Source organism: Columba livia, chromosome 12 (assembly GCF_036013475.1).
Source record: "Columba livia isolate bColLiv1 breed racing homer chromosome 12, bColLiv1.pat.W.v2, whole genome shotgun sequence".
Classification (NCBI taxonomy): Eukaryota; Metazoa; Chordata; class Aves; order Columbiformes; family Columbidae; genus Columba; species Columba livia.
The window spans coordinates 22,234-40,695 of NC_088613.1; the positions used below are offsets into that span (position 1 = coordinate 22,234).

Sequence of the window (18,462 nt, forward strand, 5' to 3'; positions counted from 1 at the left end):
ACACCAAAAGCTGGCCGCACGAGCAACCACCGCACGCCTGTAAGGCGCTCGCAAGCCCGTGCGCGCTATCCTGCCTAAATTCCGTACCGCGACTTACGGACGCCCCGCGAGCGCGTGCCCGGTCCCGGCTCCCAGCGCAGAAAGACCCCTCGCCAGAGGTCCTCGTCCGTCCCCGCCGCGACGCGACCGAGACGAGGAGTCTCTCCAGAGAAACCCCCGGGGCGCGCCGACAGAGCCCTCGACTCCGCGGGCCCCGCGGCCGCACAGAGCGGGTCCTCCGGCCGCCTCCCCGGCTGAAACGGGGAAGGGAACGGGACGGCAGAGTCAGCAGCGCTGCTAAGCCGCATTCTCGACTTCCATTTGATGAGGTTAGTTGTAATCGTTTAGTTTCTCGCTGACAACAATTCTCTTAATTATTAGTTAGATACAAACCAAGCTCTCAGCTCCTAAACAACGTGTTACTTAACCTTCCGTCTCCCTCTTGTCCTGCAGAAGGAGCTAAAAGGTGAAAAACGTCCCCTCACCGCGCAGGCGGTCAGAAAGCATTTCCCTCACGTCAACCGGTTCCTGAGGGCTGCATCTTGTAGAACTTCACCGCAGCGTACGCTGACTCGGCAGCTTCTCTTCAAAAGCGGGAAGAGAAAACAGGGACAGGCGTCTGAAAAAACAAGGCAGAGAACAGAGCAGCTGGGAACACCGTGTCATTCGCACGTGCACGTCCCACAAGCCCCCGAGCGTGGGGGGGCTCCCCGAGGAAAACAAAGCGGGGGCAGCGCCCCAAACAGCCGCAGCCCCGGCCCGCAGGCCGGCAGCCGCCCCCCGGCACGGCAACGCTTCCGGCCGACCCGAGAAGGGAGCCGTTCGTGCCGGCCGGTATCGACACCCCCCTTTTCCAGGCAGCTCGGAGAACTCCCTTTGCCAGCGTTGTCCTGGTACGTTTCCCTCGTCCGGCTGCTCTTGTCTGTACCCCGCGTGCACCATCAAGATGGTTTTCTAGGCACGTTTCCCATTGCCTCGTTCGCACAGAGCTTCTAAATTCGCTCTTACCTGTTCGTCCGATCTCGACAGAGCGCTTCAGCTCCTCGCGCCGCGAGGCGCCGCTGCTCTCCCGTCGCCGGTGACGGCTCCTTTGGACCCTAATTCTGATCGGGCTATAAATCTCCTATTAATTGCTTATCCTCTTTGTTACAGTTTCCCAACGTTGGCTGGAGGACACGGCCACCTGGGCTCAGAGACGCGGCTTCTGTACCGGTCTCTGTCCTTTCGGTGGCTGGTTTTACAGCGGCGCCTGCCAATTTATGGCCAGTTTCCTGAGCAGCGTTTCCCTTCTGAGGCCCGTTGCAACGCGTGACGGCAACTCTCCTAGCAACAGCACAGCTTCCAGCAACCGGAGCATCACGTTTAATCTGCCTCCCTTGTGCCGTTAATACACTTTATTCTTTTCAAACGGCTTCAAGGGCCCGCACCGTTCAAGAAACCTGCATCGAATCAGTGCAGCTACTAATCTTCTTCTCTTTGCGTAACTCTACAGCTCACGCGAGAGCAATTGCTTCAGCTTTCTGGGCAGAAGTCCCTGGAGGTAAAGCTTTAGCTTCCCTTACCTGCTGCGCGGTCGGCACCGCACGCCCGGCTTCACGTACCCCTCGCTTTACGCAAAGCTGCTCCCATCGCTGACCCGGGAGGCTTCGGCATCCTCCAGCGGCCGGTCCCTTCAATCCGCTTCTGCTGTTGCCGAGCAACCGTGGGCCACCGACTGCCGGACGGATCCCCTGAGGAAAGAAGCCGCGCCGACAACGTTAGCAGGAGCAGTATTTACGTCATTAAACGTTTAAGGAGGCACCGAGGGAGGGATGTCGTTTGCACACCAATGGGGACCTGACCCCCGTCGGGGGGGACGGACACCGGCACGCGCAGACCCGACCGCGAACCCCCGCGGCTCGATCGGCGTCTCTGCCCCCCCCCTTGCCGTGCGCTGCAGTACCCGAGTTTCGCCACAGGGCGGCAGCACCGAGGCGCGCCGCGGCACCGCGTTGGGGCGGCCGGGTGCAGTACCGCGCTTTGCCCACAGGACGGCGCCACTGAGACCCGCCGCGGCAGCCCCGGGCGAGCGGTCGTGCCGCGTTTCGCGGGAATCCCGCCAAAAAAAACCCAAAAAACAAACGCGACCAAACAAAAAAGCGCACAGAGAGAGCCGCGGCGCGAAAGCCGCGCCCGCAGGACACGGAACCCGCCGGGGCTCGCCCCGAGCTCCCGCCGAAGCGGCGCCCCGCTCGCCACGCCACCCAGCCCGCCCGCAACCGCGCCTTAGCTCTGCTTGTAACCGTCCCCGCGACCGACGGGGGCTGCGCCGCTCCCGGAGGGGCTGCTGCACCGGGCACGGGCGCTGCGCCGGAGGGAGACGCGGCTCCGGACCGCACGCCTCCCAGCAGCTTCGCCAGCGCGGCCGTAAGGGCGGGGGGGGGGGGGGAACCGGAACCGAACGCCTCCGCGCCGCGCCGCGCCGGCCCCTCCCGCTCCCCCCGTTCCAACGGCACGGTCACCCTCGCCGCTGCCGCACTCACCTGCCGCCTCTTTCGCCGCTCCGTTCCCCTCGCGCTCCCCCGCCGTCCCGCCGGGCTCCGCGGGCACCGACAGCCGCCGCGCCCCGGAGACGCCCGCGGCGGGAGGTCCCCGGCTGTCGCCTCCTTCCCCTCCGCCCTTCTGCCGCCTCCGGGAAACCTCACGAAGGGCGACCCTGAGCCGCCCGCCTCCCGATGCCCGGGCGCCGGCCGCAGCGAGCGCTCCGCAGCCGCCCCGACCCCCGTTCCCGTTCGCTCCCGGTCTCCCCCCCGGCACCGGCCCCGAGACACCGCGGACCTATCAGCGCTCGCGCTTTGGGCATGCGCACTAGGGAGACCGCAGCTCCCGCCCCTTGCCGCATCCCGGTTGGCTCCCTGGGACACGTCAATCACCTCTCTCGCCGCCTATCAGCGCTCGCGGATTGGGCATGCGCACTAGGGAGACCGCTGCACCCGCCCCTTTTCTTCAACCCGGTTGGCTCCCCGGGACACGTCAATCACCTCTCTCGCCGCCTATCAGCGCTCGCCAGTGGGGCATGCGCAGTAGGGACACCGCAACGCCCGCCTCTTCGGCAACATCATTGGCTGCGGGCGGCACGCCAATCAGCATCTCTCCGCCTATCAGCGCTCGCGCTTTAGGGCATGCGCAGTACCCAGCCCTCGACGCCCGCCCCTCTGGCAATCTGATAGGCAGACAGAATGGTAACTGACGTGCCTAGGCAGCCAACCAGCGCTCCGCTCCTCCAGCCCTCCAGCCCTCCCGCGCCATCTGATTGGCCCGCTCTGCATCCCCAGGCTAATGGGGAAAAAAAAGCCTAGAATTCAAACCCAAATTTAAAATTGCACGTGTCTTTTCCAAACAGAAGGAGCCTGTGATTCCACAAAAAAAAAGAAGGGCAAAGAGCAGATCAGCTTATCACAGAAAGACAGGGACAGGGAGCAAGACAAGGTGACACAGAGAGAGGGAGAGAGAGGTAAAAGGGACGGAGAGGCCAAAATAAGCGCTCCACAGCCTCCCCTCCCTCGCCCCGACCCCCGTTTCCCCGTTAACTCCCGCTACCCGCCCCGAGACCCCACGGACGCGTTTGCCAGGGAGGCAGCTGTTCAAACGGGATTGAGACGGCGCGCTCTGATTGGCTGCTTTCCACCCCGCCGCGCCGTCCTCCTATTGGATGCTCCTTCCCGCGTTCCGCGCCCAGGTGCCCGCCTCAGCGTCGGACCTGACTGAGGACTGCACCATTTGGGCATGCGCAGTACACAGACCGCAACGCCCGCCCCCCCCGGCAACCTCATTGGCTGCCTACGCACAACAATTGCCATTCTCCCCGCCTATCGGCGCTCCGCCCCTCCAGCCCTCCCGAGCGATCTGATTGGCCCGCTCTGCATCCTCACCCGCCTCGTCTGTCTTCTTCAAGCAAGTTCTGTTTCAAGCACAGCCTCTCCTTGGGGGGAAAAAATGCCCGCTCCGAGCTCCCCAACACCAGGCAGCCGCGGGGAAACCACTGAAAGCCAAGACCCACAGCGGCAACGTCGAGTGCCATTTGGCTCCAATTCCGATCACGCGCTTAAAAGCCTCTCTCGGCCCTACCCACGACTGCTCCTTCTCTGGAAGGACAAGCTGAACGTCCTAAACCGAAGGAACGCAACTCCACTGGCAGCCAATTTGCCTCTTCTCCGGCTTCCCCGCGGAATATCTTGTAGCGCCCTCCAACTCGCAAACGTTCTTCCCCAGTCCACGGCCCCGGAGACGCGGCATCTCCCGAGCGGCGAGCGGAATCGACCGCGCGGGATTTTCTTCACGGCGCGGAGAAGGCCACGCTGGCTAAAAAGCAGGCCAGAGCACCTGAACCCGTCTGCCGCCCACGGCCTGTGGCCCAGAGACCGGGAGCGCCCTGCCCGAGGGGCCGCGCGCCCCGCGGCTCCGGCCGGCAGGTCTCTCTCCCCTCCGCCCCCCGGCACCGAGGAGGCGCTGCCGCCGCCTCGCCCGCGCCCCCCGGCAGCGGGGCCGCCCCGGGAGAGCCGGGGGACCCGCCTCGCCGCCGCCCCCGGGAAGGGCGCGGACGGGCGCGGGTTTAATCCCCGAGGGAGAGAGAGGCCGGGCTCCCCGCGCTCACCTCCCCAGGGAAAGCGCGGCCAACGGCCGCTCCAGCTCCGAGCGGCTCCCGCTCGTTGCCGCCGCAGGTCACTTCGGCTCCGCCGGACGCGGCCCCCGGGCAGCACGCGCGCCCCCTCCGTCTGCCGCAGCTCTGGCTCGTCGAGGCCCCCCGCCTCCACGGCTCCCTCTCCCGACGAGCTCTGTGCAGCAGCCTGGGCTTCCCACGAGGTCACAGACCCACCGCTGCCAAAAGAACGAGGACTGGGATTAACCCTCCTAAGGAGCCATCGAGGGAGGGGTGTCGTCTACACACCAATGGGGACCTGACCCCCGTCGGGGGGGACGGACACCGGCACGCACAGACCCGACCGCGAACCCCCGCGGCTCGATCGGCGTCTCTGCCCCCCCCCTTGCCGTGCGCTGCAGTACCCGAGTTTCGCCACAGGGCGGCAGCACCGAGGCGCGCCGCGGCACCGCGTTGGGGCGGCCGGGTGCAGCACCGCGCTGTGCCCGCAGCCTTTCCTTCCTTGTCCAATTTATACAACGGCCTCGGCTCCTCAGATTCCGCCAGGGCTGCTCTCCTCGCATTACCACCAGGTGGTTCCCCAATCCCTTTCCCGCGAGCTAAAATACCCCCTAACGGGCTCTTGTGCAGAGCACCGCTACTACGCCGTCCTCCCGTTACGCGTCACGCAGGACGACACGGCTCATCTTGTAACAGAGACAAGCAAGAACTACGAACGCTTCTAGCGGCACTCCACAGGCAATACTAAAACCTGCCCACGACGTACCGCCCTCACAAGTTGTGCTCCAAGTTTATCCCGCCCTCTCCAAAACAAAACAATTCCGGCACGCGGCTCAAGTCCGTCTAACGCTCAGCGCCGCGATCGGGACGCTCGGCCACACGGGCGGCTTCACGGCGCTCGCGCCCCTTGCACGCTAAAGCCACCGCAGCTTCCGCTGTAGGTTTTGGCGTTCGAGTGCACAGTCAGAGCCGAGGCCTATCCGAGAATCAAACCGAACTGCGGTACGCCTCACCGCTACGTACGGGGCCGGCTCTACACCGTGACGGAGCGCCGGAACAACCGACACCAAAAGCTGGCCGCACGAGCAACCACCGCACGCCTGTAAGGCGCTCGCAAGCCCGTGCGCGCTATCCTGCCTAAATTCCGTACCGCGACTTACGGACGCCCCGCGAGCGCGTGCCCGGTCCCGGCTCCCAGCGCAGAAAGACCCCTCGCCAGAGGTCCTCGTCCGTCCCCGCCGCGACGCGACCGAGACGAGGAGTCTCTCCAGAGAAACCCCCGGGGCGCGCCGACAGAGCCCTCGACTCCGCGGGCCCCGCGGCCGCACAGAGCGGGTCCTCCGGCCGCCTCGCCGGCTGAAACGGGGAAGGGAACGGGACGGCAGAGTCAGCAGTGCTGCTAAGCCGCATTCTTCACAGTATCACAGTATGTTTGGGACGGGAAGGGACCTCAAAAGATCATCCAGTCCAATCCCCCATGGAGCAGGAACGCCCAGGTGAGGTCGCACAGGAGCACGTCCAGGCGGGTTTTGAATGTCTCCAGAGAAGGAGGCTCCGCAACCTCCCTGGGCAGCCTGTTCCAGGCTCTGCCACCCTCACTGAGAAGAAGTTTCTTCTCAAATTTAAGCGGAACCTCTTGTGTTCCAGCTTGATCCCTTTACCCCTTGTCCTATCGTTGTTTGCCACCGAGAAGAGCCTGGCTCCATCCTCATGGCACTCACCCTTTATATATTTATAAATATTGATAAGGTCCCCCCTTAGTCTCCTCTTCTCCAAACTAAAGAGCCCCAGCTCCCTCAGCCTTTCTTCATAAGGGAGATGCTCCACTCCCTTAATCATCTTTGTTGCCCTACGCTGGACCCTCTCCAGCAGTTCCCTGTCCTTCTGGAACTGAGGGGCCCAGAACTGGACACAATATTCCAGATGTGGTCTCACCAGGGCGGAGCAGAGGGGAAGGAGGACCTCTCTCGATCTACTAACCACCCCCCTTGTAACACACCCCAGGTACCATTGGCCTTCCTGGCCACAAGGGCCAGTGCTGGCTCATGGTCATCCTGTTGTCCACCAGGACCCCCAGGTCCCTTTCCTCTACACTGCTCTCTAATACGTAATTTCCCAACCTATACTGGAACCTGGGGTTGTTCCTGCCCAGGTGCAGGACTCTACACTTGCCCTTGTCAAATTTCATCAGGTTATTCCCCGCCCAACTCTCCAGCCTGTCCAGGTCTCTGGATGGCAGCACAGCCTTCTGGCGTGTCAGCCACCCCTCCCAGCTTAGTGTCATCAGCAAACTTGCTGATAGTGCACTCTATTCCCTCGTCCAAATCGTTAATGAATATACTGAATAACATTGGCCCCAGCGCTGACCCCTGAGGCACTGCACTGGATACTGGCCTCCAGCTGGACTCCGCACCATTGACTACCGCTCTCTGGCTTCTCTCCTTAAGCCAGTTTGCAACCCACCTCACTGCTCTGTTGTCCAGACCACACCTCCTCAACTGAGCTGTGAGGATGCTGTGGGAGACTGTGTCAAAGGCTTTGCTGAAGTCAAGGTATAGACCACATCCACCGCTCTGCCATCGTCCATCCACCTTGTTACATTCTCATAAAAGGCTATGAGGTTGGTCAAGCACGACTTACCCTTGGTAAAGCCATGCTGACTGCCCCTAATAACCCCCTTATCCTTGATATGCCTTGAGATGGCACCAAGGAGAAGCTGTTCCATTACTTTCCCAGGGACAGAGGTGAGGCTGACCGGTCTGTAATTACCCGGGTCCTCCTTCTTGCCCTTTTTGAAGACTGCAGTGACATTTGCTTTCCTCCAGTCCTCGGGCACCTCCCCCGTTTCCCAAGACTTGGCAAAGATGACGGAGAGCGGTCCAGCAGTGACTTCAGCCGGCTCCCTCAGCACCCGCGGGTGCATCCCGTCTGGACCCGTGGATTTATGGATGTCCAGACTATTTAATTGCTCCCTAACCCAGTCCTCATCGACTAAAGCAAACTCCTCCACTGACCTGGCTTCATCCGGGGTCTCAGGGGTACAGGGCTCCCCAGGACGGCCTCCGGCAGAGTAGACAGAGACAAAGAAGGCATTCAGGAATTCTGCCTCCTCTGTATCTTCTGCCACCAGGGCACCCACCCCGTTCATCAGTGGGCCTACATTACCTCTGGTGTTAGTTTTATCTGCTATGTATTTGAAAAAGTTCTTTTTGCTGTCCTTGACCCCTCTCGCCAGCTGTAATTCTAGGGGGCCTTGGCTATCCTAGCTGCCTTCCTGCATCCTCTAACAGCAGCCCTATATTCCTCCCAAGTGGCCAGCCCCTGCCTCCATGACCTGCAAACTCTCCTCTTCTGCTTGAGCACACCCAACAGATCCCTGTTCAACCACGCAGGCCTCCTGGCTCCCTTCCTTGACTCCCTTCGTGTGGGGATGCTCTGATCCTGAGTGTGGAAGAAGCAATCTCTGAATGCAATCCAGCTATCTTGGGCCCCTTTTCCTTCAAGCAGTCTTGCCCGTGGGATTTCCCCCAGCAATTGCTTGAAAAGGCCAAAGTTGGCCCTGCTAAAGTCCAGGGCTGCAATTCTACTTGCTTGTCGGGGATTGGCTCAAGGAGCACAGACATGAGTCCACCAAGCAACTGTACGAGCAGAGCCCATTTTAGTTGACATAAGTAGGCCTTAGTTAGCTTGTCTATTAGGCCGTGGGAAAGGGGGGAACGGAAAAGTACTAACTAAGGCAGGGTCAGGATATCCTTGAAGAGATAAGAGTCAGAAGAATGTGGGATGCGCATAGCTAGCTAAACCCAAGTAGGTGGAGTAAGTAAATGTGCTTAGCCTATTAGATAGAGACAAGTATGCGTAATTATGGTATTTGGTATAAATGCACGCTATCTCGGGCAATAAAGTTGAAGTATGCTTTATCACTCATATTGAGTTGGCTGCATTTCTTCCTCCGTCCGCTCGGGTCTGGAACTCTGATGGGATTTCTCTCCGCAACTGGCGCCCGAACAGGGACTTGAAGCGGCGGATAGAAGCAAAAGGCGCCGGGAGAGCAGCGACCGGCGGGCAAGAGCGACCGAACACTGTGCTGCGGTGTGTCGACTCCGAAGCCTGAACCGACTGAAGTTCGCCAGTGCTGGGCTACAGGAAACAAGGGCTGCAAGAGGTCTCTTAATTTAGCAAGAGGTACCGTACTATAGTGATGAATAACGGGGAAATAGATTAAAATGATGAATAACGGAGAAATAGATTAAGGTGATAAATAACAGAGAAATAGATTAAGATGATGAATAACGAAGAAACGGATTAAAATGATGAATAATGGAGAAACGGATTAAAATGATGAATAACAGAGAAACGGATTAAAATGATGAATAACAGAGAAATGGATTTAGACGTAGCCCTAGATTTATTACAAAGCTTTTTAGAAAAGTGAGGGGTTGATTATAGTTGCGTTAAACAGCTAGCTGGTCTAGTAGCAACGGGGAAAACTAAGGGGTGTTTTCAGGATCCTGATTTATTGTTTGATGAAGGAGAGTGGAGGAAATTGGGGGATGTGTTGTGGGATATGGTCATAGACGAGGATAAAACAGCTAAGAAACTGATGAAACCGTGGAGGGAAGTAATTAATAATATTAAGCGTCATAAAGTGGAAAAGAATTTAGCCACGGTAGTTTCACAGAAACTTGGCAAAATGGAGCCTTCCGCTCCGCCGATGGAAACGGGCATATCTGCGTTATCAGTGAAGAACCTTAAAAGACTATTAACTTGGTGCAGAGGCAATAGGTATCCTGCTGACCTGTCAGGAGTTTTTCAAATAGAGACTTGGAAAAAGATGGGAACTGTGTTGTGGAAGGCAATTAGTCACCGCGAAAGATATATTCTCGGCCTTGTAACCATCTGGAAACTGATAAATACTACAGTGAAGCAATTAAAACATGAAAAGACTGTTACGAGCATTAGTGACTCAAAACTTGAACTTTGGGACAGTATAGAGCAGAAATTATGGGATAAAGTCAGCAATGGAGATACAGAAGCTAAATCATTAGTAACTACATGGAAGCTTGAACGGTCTGCTGCTGCCAGAATTTTTGCAGCGTTGCAGCCTGATAAGTATCCTGAAAGTTGCGGTGAAATTCACCCGGTTTGTGTCTGCGATACCCTCCCTATGCAATCCCCTGCTGTGCTTCCGGCACCCCCAATGGTTCAGCAGTCCGGGGCGGGGGGAGGAACAATGCCAAACGGTCAGCCTCCTGTACCATCATCTAACCCTGGTGAGAACAGCAAGTCCAGAGGATTGGTGTCAGACAACTTACTCAAAGAACCTGTGAAAGCTGAGAATGCTAAAGTCGTAAACAAGTGTACTATCAGTTCTTTTACCAATTTTACCAATCTGCTTTTCCTGCATTTTAACCCTCTAACTTCCACAAGAGAACAGAAGAAGTCACTGAAAATAGAACTGGACAACAGAACTGTGTGACAGATTAGATCAGTTAACAGCAAGTGAATCTGACAGTCAGCAATGTGGTCATGATAATCGTGACGGGAAAGGGGGTGCTTCTGGGGACTCAGGGTATAAAACTTAAAAGTTAAGGAAGCACTGGTTTTGGAATTGGCAGTAGAGAATGCTAAAGTTTGCTATCAACATGTTATTTGCGAGTTTTACAGTGCATATTATGTGCTGCTGTTTATTGCCTCTCTGAAAGTCAAGCAGCTTGTCAGGAATGTGAGTTAATTGTTTTACTGGTTGTTGTTAGAATTGTTTCTTTGTGTATAAGTGCACCGTAAAACTTTCTCTCCACTTTTCCCACTCACGCTGCAAGCAGCCCTGTGCTTTTCCGTGGGGTCAGAAATTACTGTTTTCAGTCGTGTTGATAAAAAATCGGTATTGGGAGGTGTTTTAAAACATAGGGAAGTACTTGGAAATATGAGGAAAGAAGATCTTGTAAAATATTGTAATTAATGGTGGCTGCTGTATAAGTTAAATGATTGGGAAAAGTGTCCGGGGAATAGAATCTTGAAGTATAACACCTTATTGCAATTAATGTTGTTTTTAGGGCGAGAAGAGTAAGACAAAATAAATCCCTACAAGAGATCATTAAATCATTTCAGACAGCTGAGAGAGAGTTAACTGATAACATGCAGGTCACAGTAAACTTGCCGAAGTCTGCACAATGTTTTCCTTATTAGCCTGTTTTCTTTGTGGGTATCTGTTTAAGCATGTTGCAATTTTGGTAGGTCTTTGTTATATGGTACAGTAGGTTCACAGAGATTCATGAAAATTGGTTGATTCAAAAGGTGCGTTTTGTGATAGTATAAAAGATCATGAGTAATTTAGTTCCTTACTGCGTGAACGTGATGTTAAGATTTTATGTGTAGTAGCTGTTATATTTTTTTTTCTAGCGTACTAGCTTTATTCCAATATCCAGACTTGCGCAACTCTGTGACAGGCTGTCTCTCATCTCGGTGCACTAAATTTGGCCTTTTTGTATGCACATCAAGTGAAGAATCATAGTTTTAGAATAACAGTTGTAGCACACCAGATGAGACACTATAAAAAAAAAGGCCTTGCCCAGTCCAGCTTGCTGCGGGGGGGGCGGATGCCAAATGGGCCTCCAGCGCGCACTGACCCATTTTGTCAGGGAGACCCAGAGGTATCTCCACCTGGCTGAGCAGTGAGCGGTTCAAGGTGCAATGCAAAAAATTGAGATATTGTCTTAAATTGGTGTCAGTGTGATCCATCTGCTTATTTGAACTTGGTATATGGTTTTCGTATCTGAGCTCAGTATTTTAGTTTGTATATTCATATTCGGTACCAAAAGAATCTTGTTTGGGGAGATAATTACAAAATGGGAACCGGTTCCACTGCTAAAATTCCACCTTGCTCCCCCTTAGGATGCATCCTTACACATTAAAGTAATCGCTTATATTGTTAGAAAAGCATTTAAATTGTTAAAATACTATGATAGATGTGAACTTGGGGTATTGTATGAAGTTATGAAGTTGTATGTAAAGGTTGCTGGAATGTGAACTGATTTGGATCTAGGACAATAGAATAATGGATTTATGTTTATTATACTGGTTTATACTGTTTTTTGACATCTCTAAATTGTAAAAGGTAAATGGAGCTAAGGAATGTGACTATTGCTGAGCTACTTGAAATTGCATATAAAGTGTATTATGGCTGAAATGAAATGGGAAAACAAAAGAGCAAAATATCCCAGGCCTGTGTGCAGCTCATTGTAACTGAGAAGTTTCCCAGAGCCTCCTACTTCGTACCAGCCCGTGTGCCAGCTGCGTGACCTTGGTTATATCTACACTGCACAGAAAGAAAAAACAACTGGAAAAACCTGGCTGCCCGCTTTTAAAGCAGAGAAAGGGGGGTTCTCTCTCCCCCCACTGCAGCGATGTAATACTGAATGGAGCCGTCCGAGGGTGAAGTTTAAAGGCATCCTGAGCAGACCCGTAGTTCTAATGAAACTGGACAATTAAACCAAAAATTTATTGATAGACTTATCCTATGGTAATTAATTGTACAAGACTTCTTAGTAAATTCACCATGCTAGTTTTTGAGGGCATGGGAGACAACGAAAGAAAGGCCGTTTTTTGAGACAAACGGAATGCCAGATTTGGAACAAAGTTTTAATACATGAATTCTTGTATTTGCCTAAAAGTCCTATACCTCTCTTGGGTCAGGATTTGTTAAGTAAATTGTAAGCTCAAATAACATTTTCTGAGAATTCTGTTTAGTTGCATATCCTATAAGAAGGTGCTTGGATGGTGCAGATCTGCTTGTGCAAGTGAGAAATCTTCAAGGAACTTTTGAATGCTGTATTTCCACTAGTATTAACAGCCAATGTTTTTGATAAAGCAAATACTACACTGAGAAATCTGAAACAGGACTTCAATCCGGTAAGGGAAAACAATATCCAATAAATATGACAGCCAAAATGGAGTTAGAAACTTTGAGGGATGAATTTATGACAACTTTACAGGATGACTGCATTTGATTGGACTTACAGATTTGTCTATGAAACACTTTGTAACTATGACCCAAAACCATGCTAAATCAGAAAGAACCTGCATTAGTTATGGTCAAATCACTAGTTAACGTTCAATGGAAAAGGCCACACCAATTGATAACCTGGGGGAGAGGTTATGCTTATGTTTTTACAGATCAAGAGCTGCAATGGTTGCCAGCACGAAACGTGAAACCTGTGTTATCTTCCTGACAATGATTGTTGCAGCTGCTGTGTTTTGGATGCCTGCACAGACAAAGACTAACATGTGGATTACTTTAGCCAACATGACTGACCATCTATATGCCTAACTACGATGTCTCTGGAAAAAACGTTCCACACATGCTTGGTTGATGTCTTCCTTGATGACTACAGCAACATCACACGACTGTTTCAAATAGTGGTTGATGCAGAGGCATTGCAACGAACTGTAATAATACTAACACGGCACTTTGGATTAATTGCCACCTGGAAGCAGACATCGAACCACAGGAACTGGAATTGCTGGCATCTATGCCCATGGATGCTTGTATTCAGCCGGTTTGTGAAAAGTGTCAGAACAGTATACAAGAACATGAATGGACAAAACTACAAAATGTTAATGCTACCCTTGGTGACTACAGAAATGAAACTCAACGGTGTAATGCTTCACAGAAGAATGCAAGGAATGTCATTGACAGCGACCCTCAAACCTCCTGTATGGTGTATTCTTGATCTGTGAAGATAGAGCCTGACCGGGAATTCCTTCTAATGCTGTTGGAGGACTGTGTATTTTGGGACTATTAACTCTCTTAACGCCCAATGTATCTATGATAATAGATCACAGAAGAGCAAGACAAGAAAAACACTTTTTGCGTGTATATGAGTCAAAATGTGATGATAATGTAGATTATTGAGGATCAGGGTTAAGGGTTTTAGGATCTCTTGTATCTAGTGTTGGCACAACTAAAGCTTTAAATACTTTAGAAAAATTAGGATGCTGGCTAGTTAAGCAAATAAACAGAACTTCTAAGGCTTTAAGTGGACTTTTGTTAGATGTAGATTCTGTAAGACATGCTACACTGCAGAATACAGTCACAGGAGACTTTTGTTATTAGCCCATGGCCATGGATGTGAGGAATTTGACGGAATGTGCTGTATGGATTTACAGAATAAGTCGAGATCCATCCACGAGGAGATTAAACAACTTACGGACCATTCACAGAAGATCAGAGAGGATGTGGGCCTCTTTGGCTTAGAGGGCCTCACGAACTGGTTTGGACTAGGAGGATGGGTAAAAGGGCTTTTGCAGAGTGCTCTGGCTCTCTTAATCATAGTAGTAGTTGCATTAATATGCTTGAGTTGTGCTATATCATGTATTAAGAAGATTTTAGAGCAGACACTTGGGCAGGCTCTGCTCATTAATAAAAGAAAAGGGGGGAGATGTCAGGGATTGGCTCAAGGAGCACAGACATGAGTCCACCAAGCAACTGTACGAGCAGAGCCCATTTTAGTTAACATAAGTAGGCCTTAGTTAGCTTGTCTATTAGGCCGTGGGAAAGGGGGGAACGGAAAAGTACTAACTAAGGCAGGGTCAGGATATCCTTGAAGAGATAAGAGTCAGAAGAATGTGGGATGCGCATAGCTAGCTAAACCCAAGTAGGTGGAGTAAGTAAATGTGCTTAGCCTATTAGATAGAGACAAGTATGCGTAATTATGGTATTTGGTATAAATGCACGCTATCTCGGGCAATAAAGTTGAAGTATGCTTTATCACTCATATTGAGTTGGCTGCATTTCTTCCTCCGTCCGCTCGGGTCTGGAACTCTGATGGGATTTCTCTCCGCACTTGCTATTCTGTTCCTGCCACCCAAGATGCTGAACTCCACCTTCTCGTGGTCACTGCAGCCCAGGCAGCCCTCAACCTTTACTGCTTCGACCAGACCCTCCTTGCTAGCGAGGATGAGATCCAGCAGTGCACCTCTCCCAGTCGGCTCCTCCACCACCTGCATGAGGCGGTTCTCACCGATGCACGGCAGGAACCTCCTGGACTGTGGCTGGCTGGCTGAACGGTCCTTCCAGCAAACACCAGGGAACTTAAAATCCCCCACAACAACCAGGGCCTGTGACCGTGAGGCCGCTCTCAGCTGCCCATAGAAGGCCTCATCAGCTTCCTCAGCCTGATCTGGTGGCCTGCAACAGACGCCCACAGCAGTGTCACCCCTGCCAGCCTGCCCCTTGATCCTGACCCATACACTCTCAACTCGCTCCTCATCCGCTCCTGGGCAGAATTTAGTACACTGTAGCTGCTCTCTCACATAGAGAGCAACTCCACCACCACGCCTGTCTTTCCTGTCTTTACTTCATTTGATGAGGTTAGTTAAAATCGTTTAGTTTCTCGCTGACAACACGTCTCTTAATTATTAGTTAAATACAAACTAAGCTCTCAGCTCCTAAACAACGTGTTACTTAACCTTCCGTCTCCCTCTTGTCGTGCAGAAGGAGCTAAAAGGTGAAAAACGTCCCCTCACCGCGCAGGCGGTCAGAAAGCATTTCCCTCACGTCAACCGGTTCCTGAGGGCTGCATCTTGTAGAACTTCACCGCAGCGTACGCTAACTCGGCAGCTTCTCTTCAAAAGCGGGAAGAGAAAACAGGGACAGGCGTCTGAAAAAACAAGGCAGAGAACAGAGCAGCTGGGAACACCGTGTCATTCGCACGTGCACGTCCCACAAGCCCCCGAACGTGGGGGGGCTCCCCGAGGAAAACAAAGCGGGGGCAGCGCCCCAAACAGCCGCAGCCCCGGCCCGCAGGCCGGCAGCCGCCCCCCGGCACGGCAACGCTTCCGGCCGACCCGAGAAGGGAGCCGTTCGTGCCGGCCGGTATCGACACCCCCCTTTTCCAGGCAGCTCGGAGAACTCCCTTTGCCAGCGTTGTCCTGGTACGTTTCCCTCGTCCGGCTGCTCTTGTCTGTACCCCGTGTGCACTATCAAGATGGTTTTCTAGGCACGTTTCCCATTGCCTCGTTCGCACAGAGCTTCTAAATTCGCTCTTACCTGTTCGTCCGATCTCGACAGAGCGCTTCAGCTCCTCGCGCCGCGAGGCGCCGCTGCTCTCCCGTCGCCGGTGACGGCTCCTTTGGACCCTAATTCTGATCGGGCTATAGATCTCCTATTAATTGCTTATCCTCTTTGTTACAGTTTCCCAACGTTGGCTGGAGGACACGGCCACCTGGGCTCAGAGACGCGGCTTCTGTACCGGTCTCTGTCCTTTCGGTGGCTGGTTTTACAGCGGCGCCTGCCAATTTATTGCCAGTTTTCTGATCAGCGTTTCCCTTCTGAGGCCCGTTGCAACGCGTGACGGCAACTCTCCTAGCAACAGCACAGCTTCCAGCAACCGGAGCATCACGTTTAATCTGCCTCCCTTGTGCCGTTAATACACTTTATTCTTTTCAAACGGCTTCAAGGGCCTGCACCGTTCAAGAAACCTGCTTAGAATCAGTGCAGCTATTAATCTTCTTCTCTTTGCATAACTCTACAGCTCATGCGAGAGCAATTGCTTCAGCTTTATGGGCAGAAGTCCCTGGAGGTAAAGCTTTAGCTTCCCTTACCTGCTGGGCGGTCGGCACCGCACGCCCGGCTTCACGTACCCCTCGCTTTACGCAAAGCTGCTCCCATCGCTGACCCGGGAGGCTTCGGCATCCTCCAGCGGCCGGTCCCTTCAATCCGCTTCTGCTGTTGCCGAGCAACCGTGGGCCACCGACTGCCGGACGGATCCCCTGAGGAAAGAAGCCGCGCCGACAACGTTAGCAGGAGCAATATTTACGTCATTAAACGTTTAAGGAGGCATCGAGGGAGGGATGTCGTTTGCACGCCAATGGGGACCTGACCCCCGTCGGGGGGGACGGACACCGGCACGCACAGACCCGACCGCGAACCCCCGCGGCTCGATCGGCGTCTCTGCCCCCCCCCTTGCCGGGCGCTGCAGTACCCGAGTTTCGCCACAGGGCGGCAGCACCGAGGCGCGCCGCGGCACCGCGTTGGGTCGGCCGGGTGCAGTACCGCGCTTTGCCCACAGGACGGCGCCACTGAGACCCGCCGCGGCAGCCCCGGGCGAGCGGTCGTGCCGCGTTTCGCGGGAATCCCGCCAAAAAAACCCCAAAAAACAAACGCGACCAAACAAAAAAGCGCACAGAGAGAGCCGCGGCGCGAAAGCCGCGCCCGCAGGACACGGAACCCGCCGGGGCTCGCCCCGAGCTCCCGCCGAAGCGGCGCCCCGCTCGCCACGCCACCCAGCCCGCCCGCAACCGCGCCTTAGCTCTGCTTGTAACCGTCCCCGCGACCGACGGGGGCTGCGCCGCTCCCGGAGTGCGAGAAATACAGCTGTGATTCGTGCTAAGATGTTTAATGTTTACAGATATAACCAAATGAGGCACGGGCTCTGAACCTGGAAAAAGGAAAAGGTGATTAAGTTCTATGTAAAAAGTTATGAAACTTGCTTATGAAGTTATATTGACAGAGGGAACTAACATTTTAAGGGTTAAGTAAACATATAATGGGTGCCTACTAATGAAGTAACACTTTAAGTCTTAGCCACACAATGAATGCTTAGTTTAGAGCTTTATGTTAAGAACAGAACCCCATCAAATGCCAAGATAATAAGTTTTACTGCACCTAGCTGTAAACTTGAGGAGACAAGATAACAACAGCAAAAGGGGGCGTCAGTCTGGTTTCAATCGACTTGGCAGCTTGGGTCCCAGTCAATTTAACATAATGAGCACCGGGGCGGGGGGGGCATCGCCGGCGCGGGGGGGGGGGGGGGCGCAGCGCCGGCCGCGGCTTCTCCTGCGGCGGCACGGGCGGCGCTCCCGACCCCGCACGCGCTGCTTCCCGGTCTCTACCGGCTCTTGTGTGTCCTGCAGCCATTTTATGTTGGAGCGAGTGGGCAGGTGGAAGTACTTATTTATTTTGCTTTAAGGCGGCACAAGCCCATAGCCCCAAGGGTGACTGATTTCCGTTTCCTCTGGCACTCGCAGGAATAACCCCGCCGTGACGGTACGGACCACCCGCAGCTTTGAGCAGCTCGGTGTGACCCACAGCTCTGCCCGAGCTCGCGGTGCGCTCGGCAGCTCCAGCAGCGCTGAGCGGCCGGGACCGCTTCGGCGGTGCCGCAGCCGGGGCAGGTCCCACCGGGCCGGGCTGCGCCCAGGGCCCGCTAGGGCTGCCGGTGGGACGGGCCGCGGGCTGGTGACGTAGCGCAGGCCGGTGACGCGGTTCACTCGCGACTGCCGGTGGGCGCCGGCCGCGCACGCGACCGAGCGCAGGTGGGGTTGTGGGCCGGTCCCGGGCGCCCCTCGGCGGCCCCTGGCGGCCGCTGAGCGGCCCGGGAGCGGGTGCGCGGCCGCTGAGCGGCCCGGGAGCGGGTGCGCGGCCGCTGAGCGGCCCGGGAGCGGGTGCGCGGCCGCTGAGCGGCCCGGGAGCGGGTGCGCGGCCGCTGAGCGGCCCGGGAGCGGGTGCGCGGCCGCTGAGCCGCCCGGGAGCGGGTGCGCGGCCGCTGAGCCGCCCGGCGTGGGCCGGGGGCGTGTGGAGTGGCGGGTGCCGCGGGCCTTCTAATATCATTAGAACAGATATTCCTTTCCCCATGTTTATCTCCATGAAGTTCTGTGAAGGTGTAACAAAATTGTGGCTCATTGCATCCCGTACAATTAGAGAGCTGGGTTTTACCTTTTGGGATGCGGCTGCTTCTCAGTAGCATAAGCAAATAACAGATGTGAAAATACTCTGCGGGAAG

General features: G+C 54.6%; 1 protein-coding gene across 5 annotated transcripts in view; it reads right to left on the minus strand.

Moving 5' to 3' along the window:
- The window catches only part of LOC135580679 (uncharacterized), a 31,247-nt gene that overhangs the window by 11,689 nt on the left and 1,096 nt on the right, over positions 1–18,462 (minus strand). For 2 of the 5 annotated variants that reach the window (XM_065077281.1, XM_065077280.1), the window contains exons 2-6: positions 18,396–18,452; positions 16,283–17,118; positions 2,562–15,339; positions 1,048–1,769; positions 88–658 (exon numbers count right to left, since the gene is read on the minus strand). In XM_065077281.1, the coding sequence (XP_064933353.1) occupies positions 88–347 (260 nt within the window). In that variant the 5' untranslated portion in view covers positions 348–658; positions 1,048–1,769; positions 2,562–15,339; positions 16,283–17,118; positions 18,396–18,452. Of the gene's footprint in view, positions 1–87; positions 659–1,047; positions 1,770–2,561; positions 15,340–16,282; positions 17,119–18,395; positions 18,453–18,462 lie in introns of those variants that run through there. The other 3 variants (XM_065077278.1, XM_065077277.1, XM_065077279.1) reach the window with 3 other exon arrangements.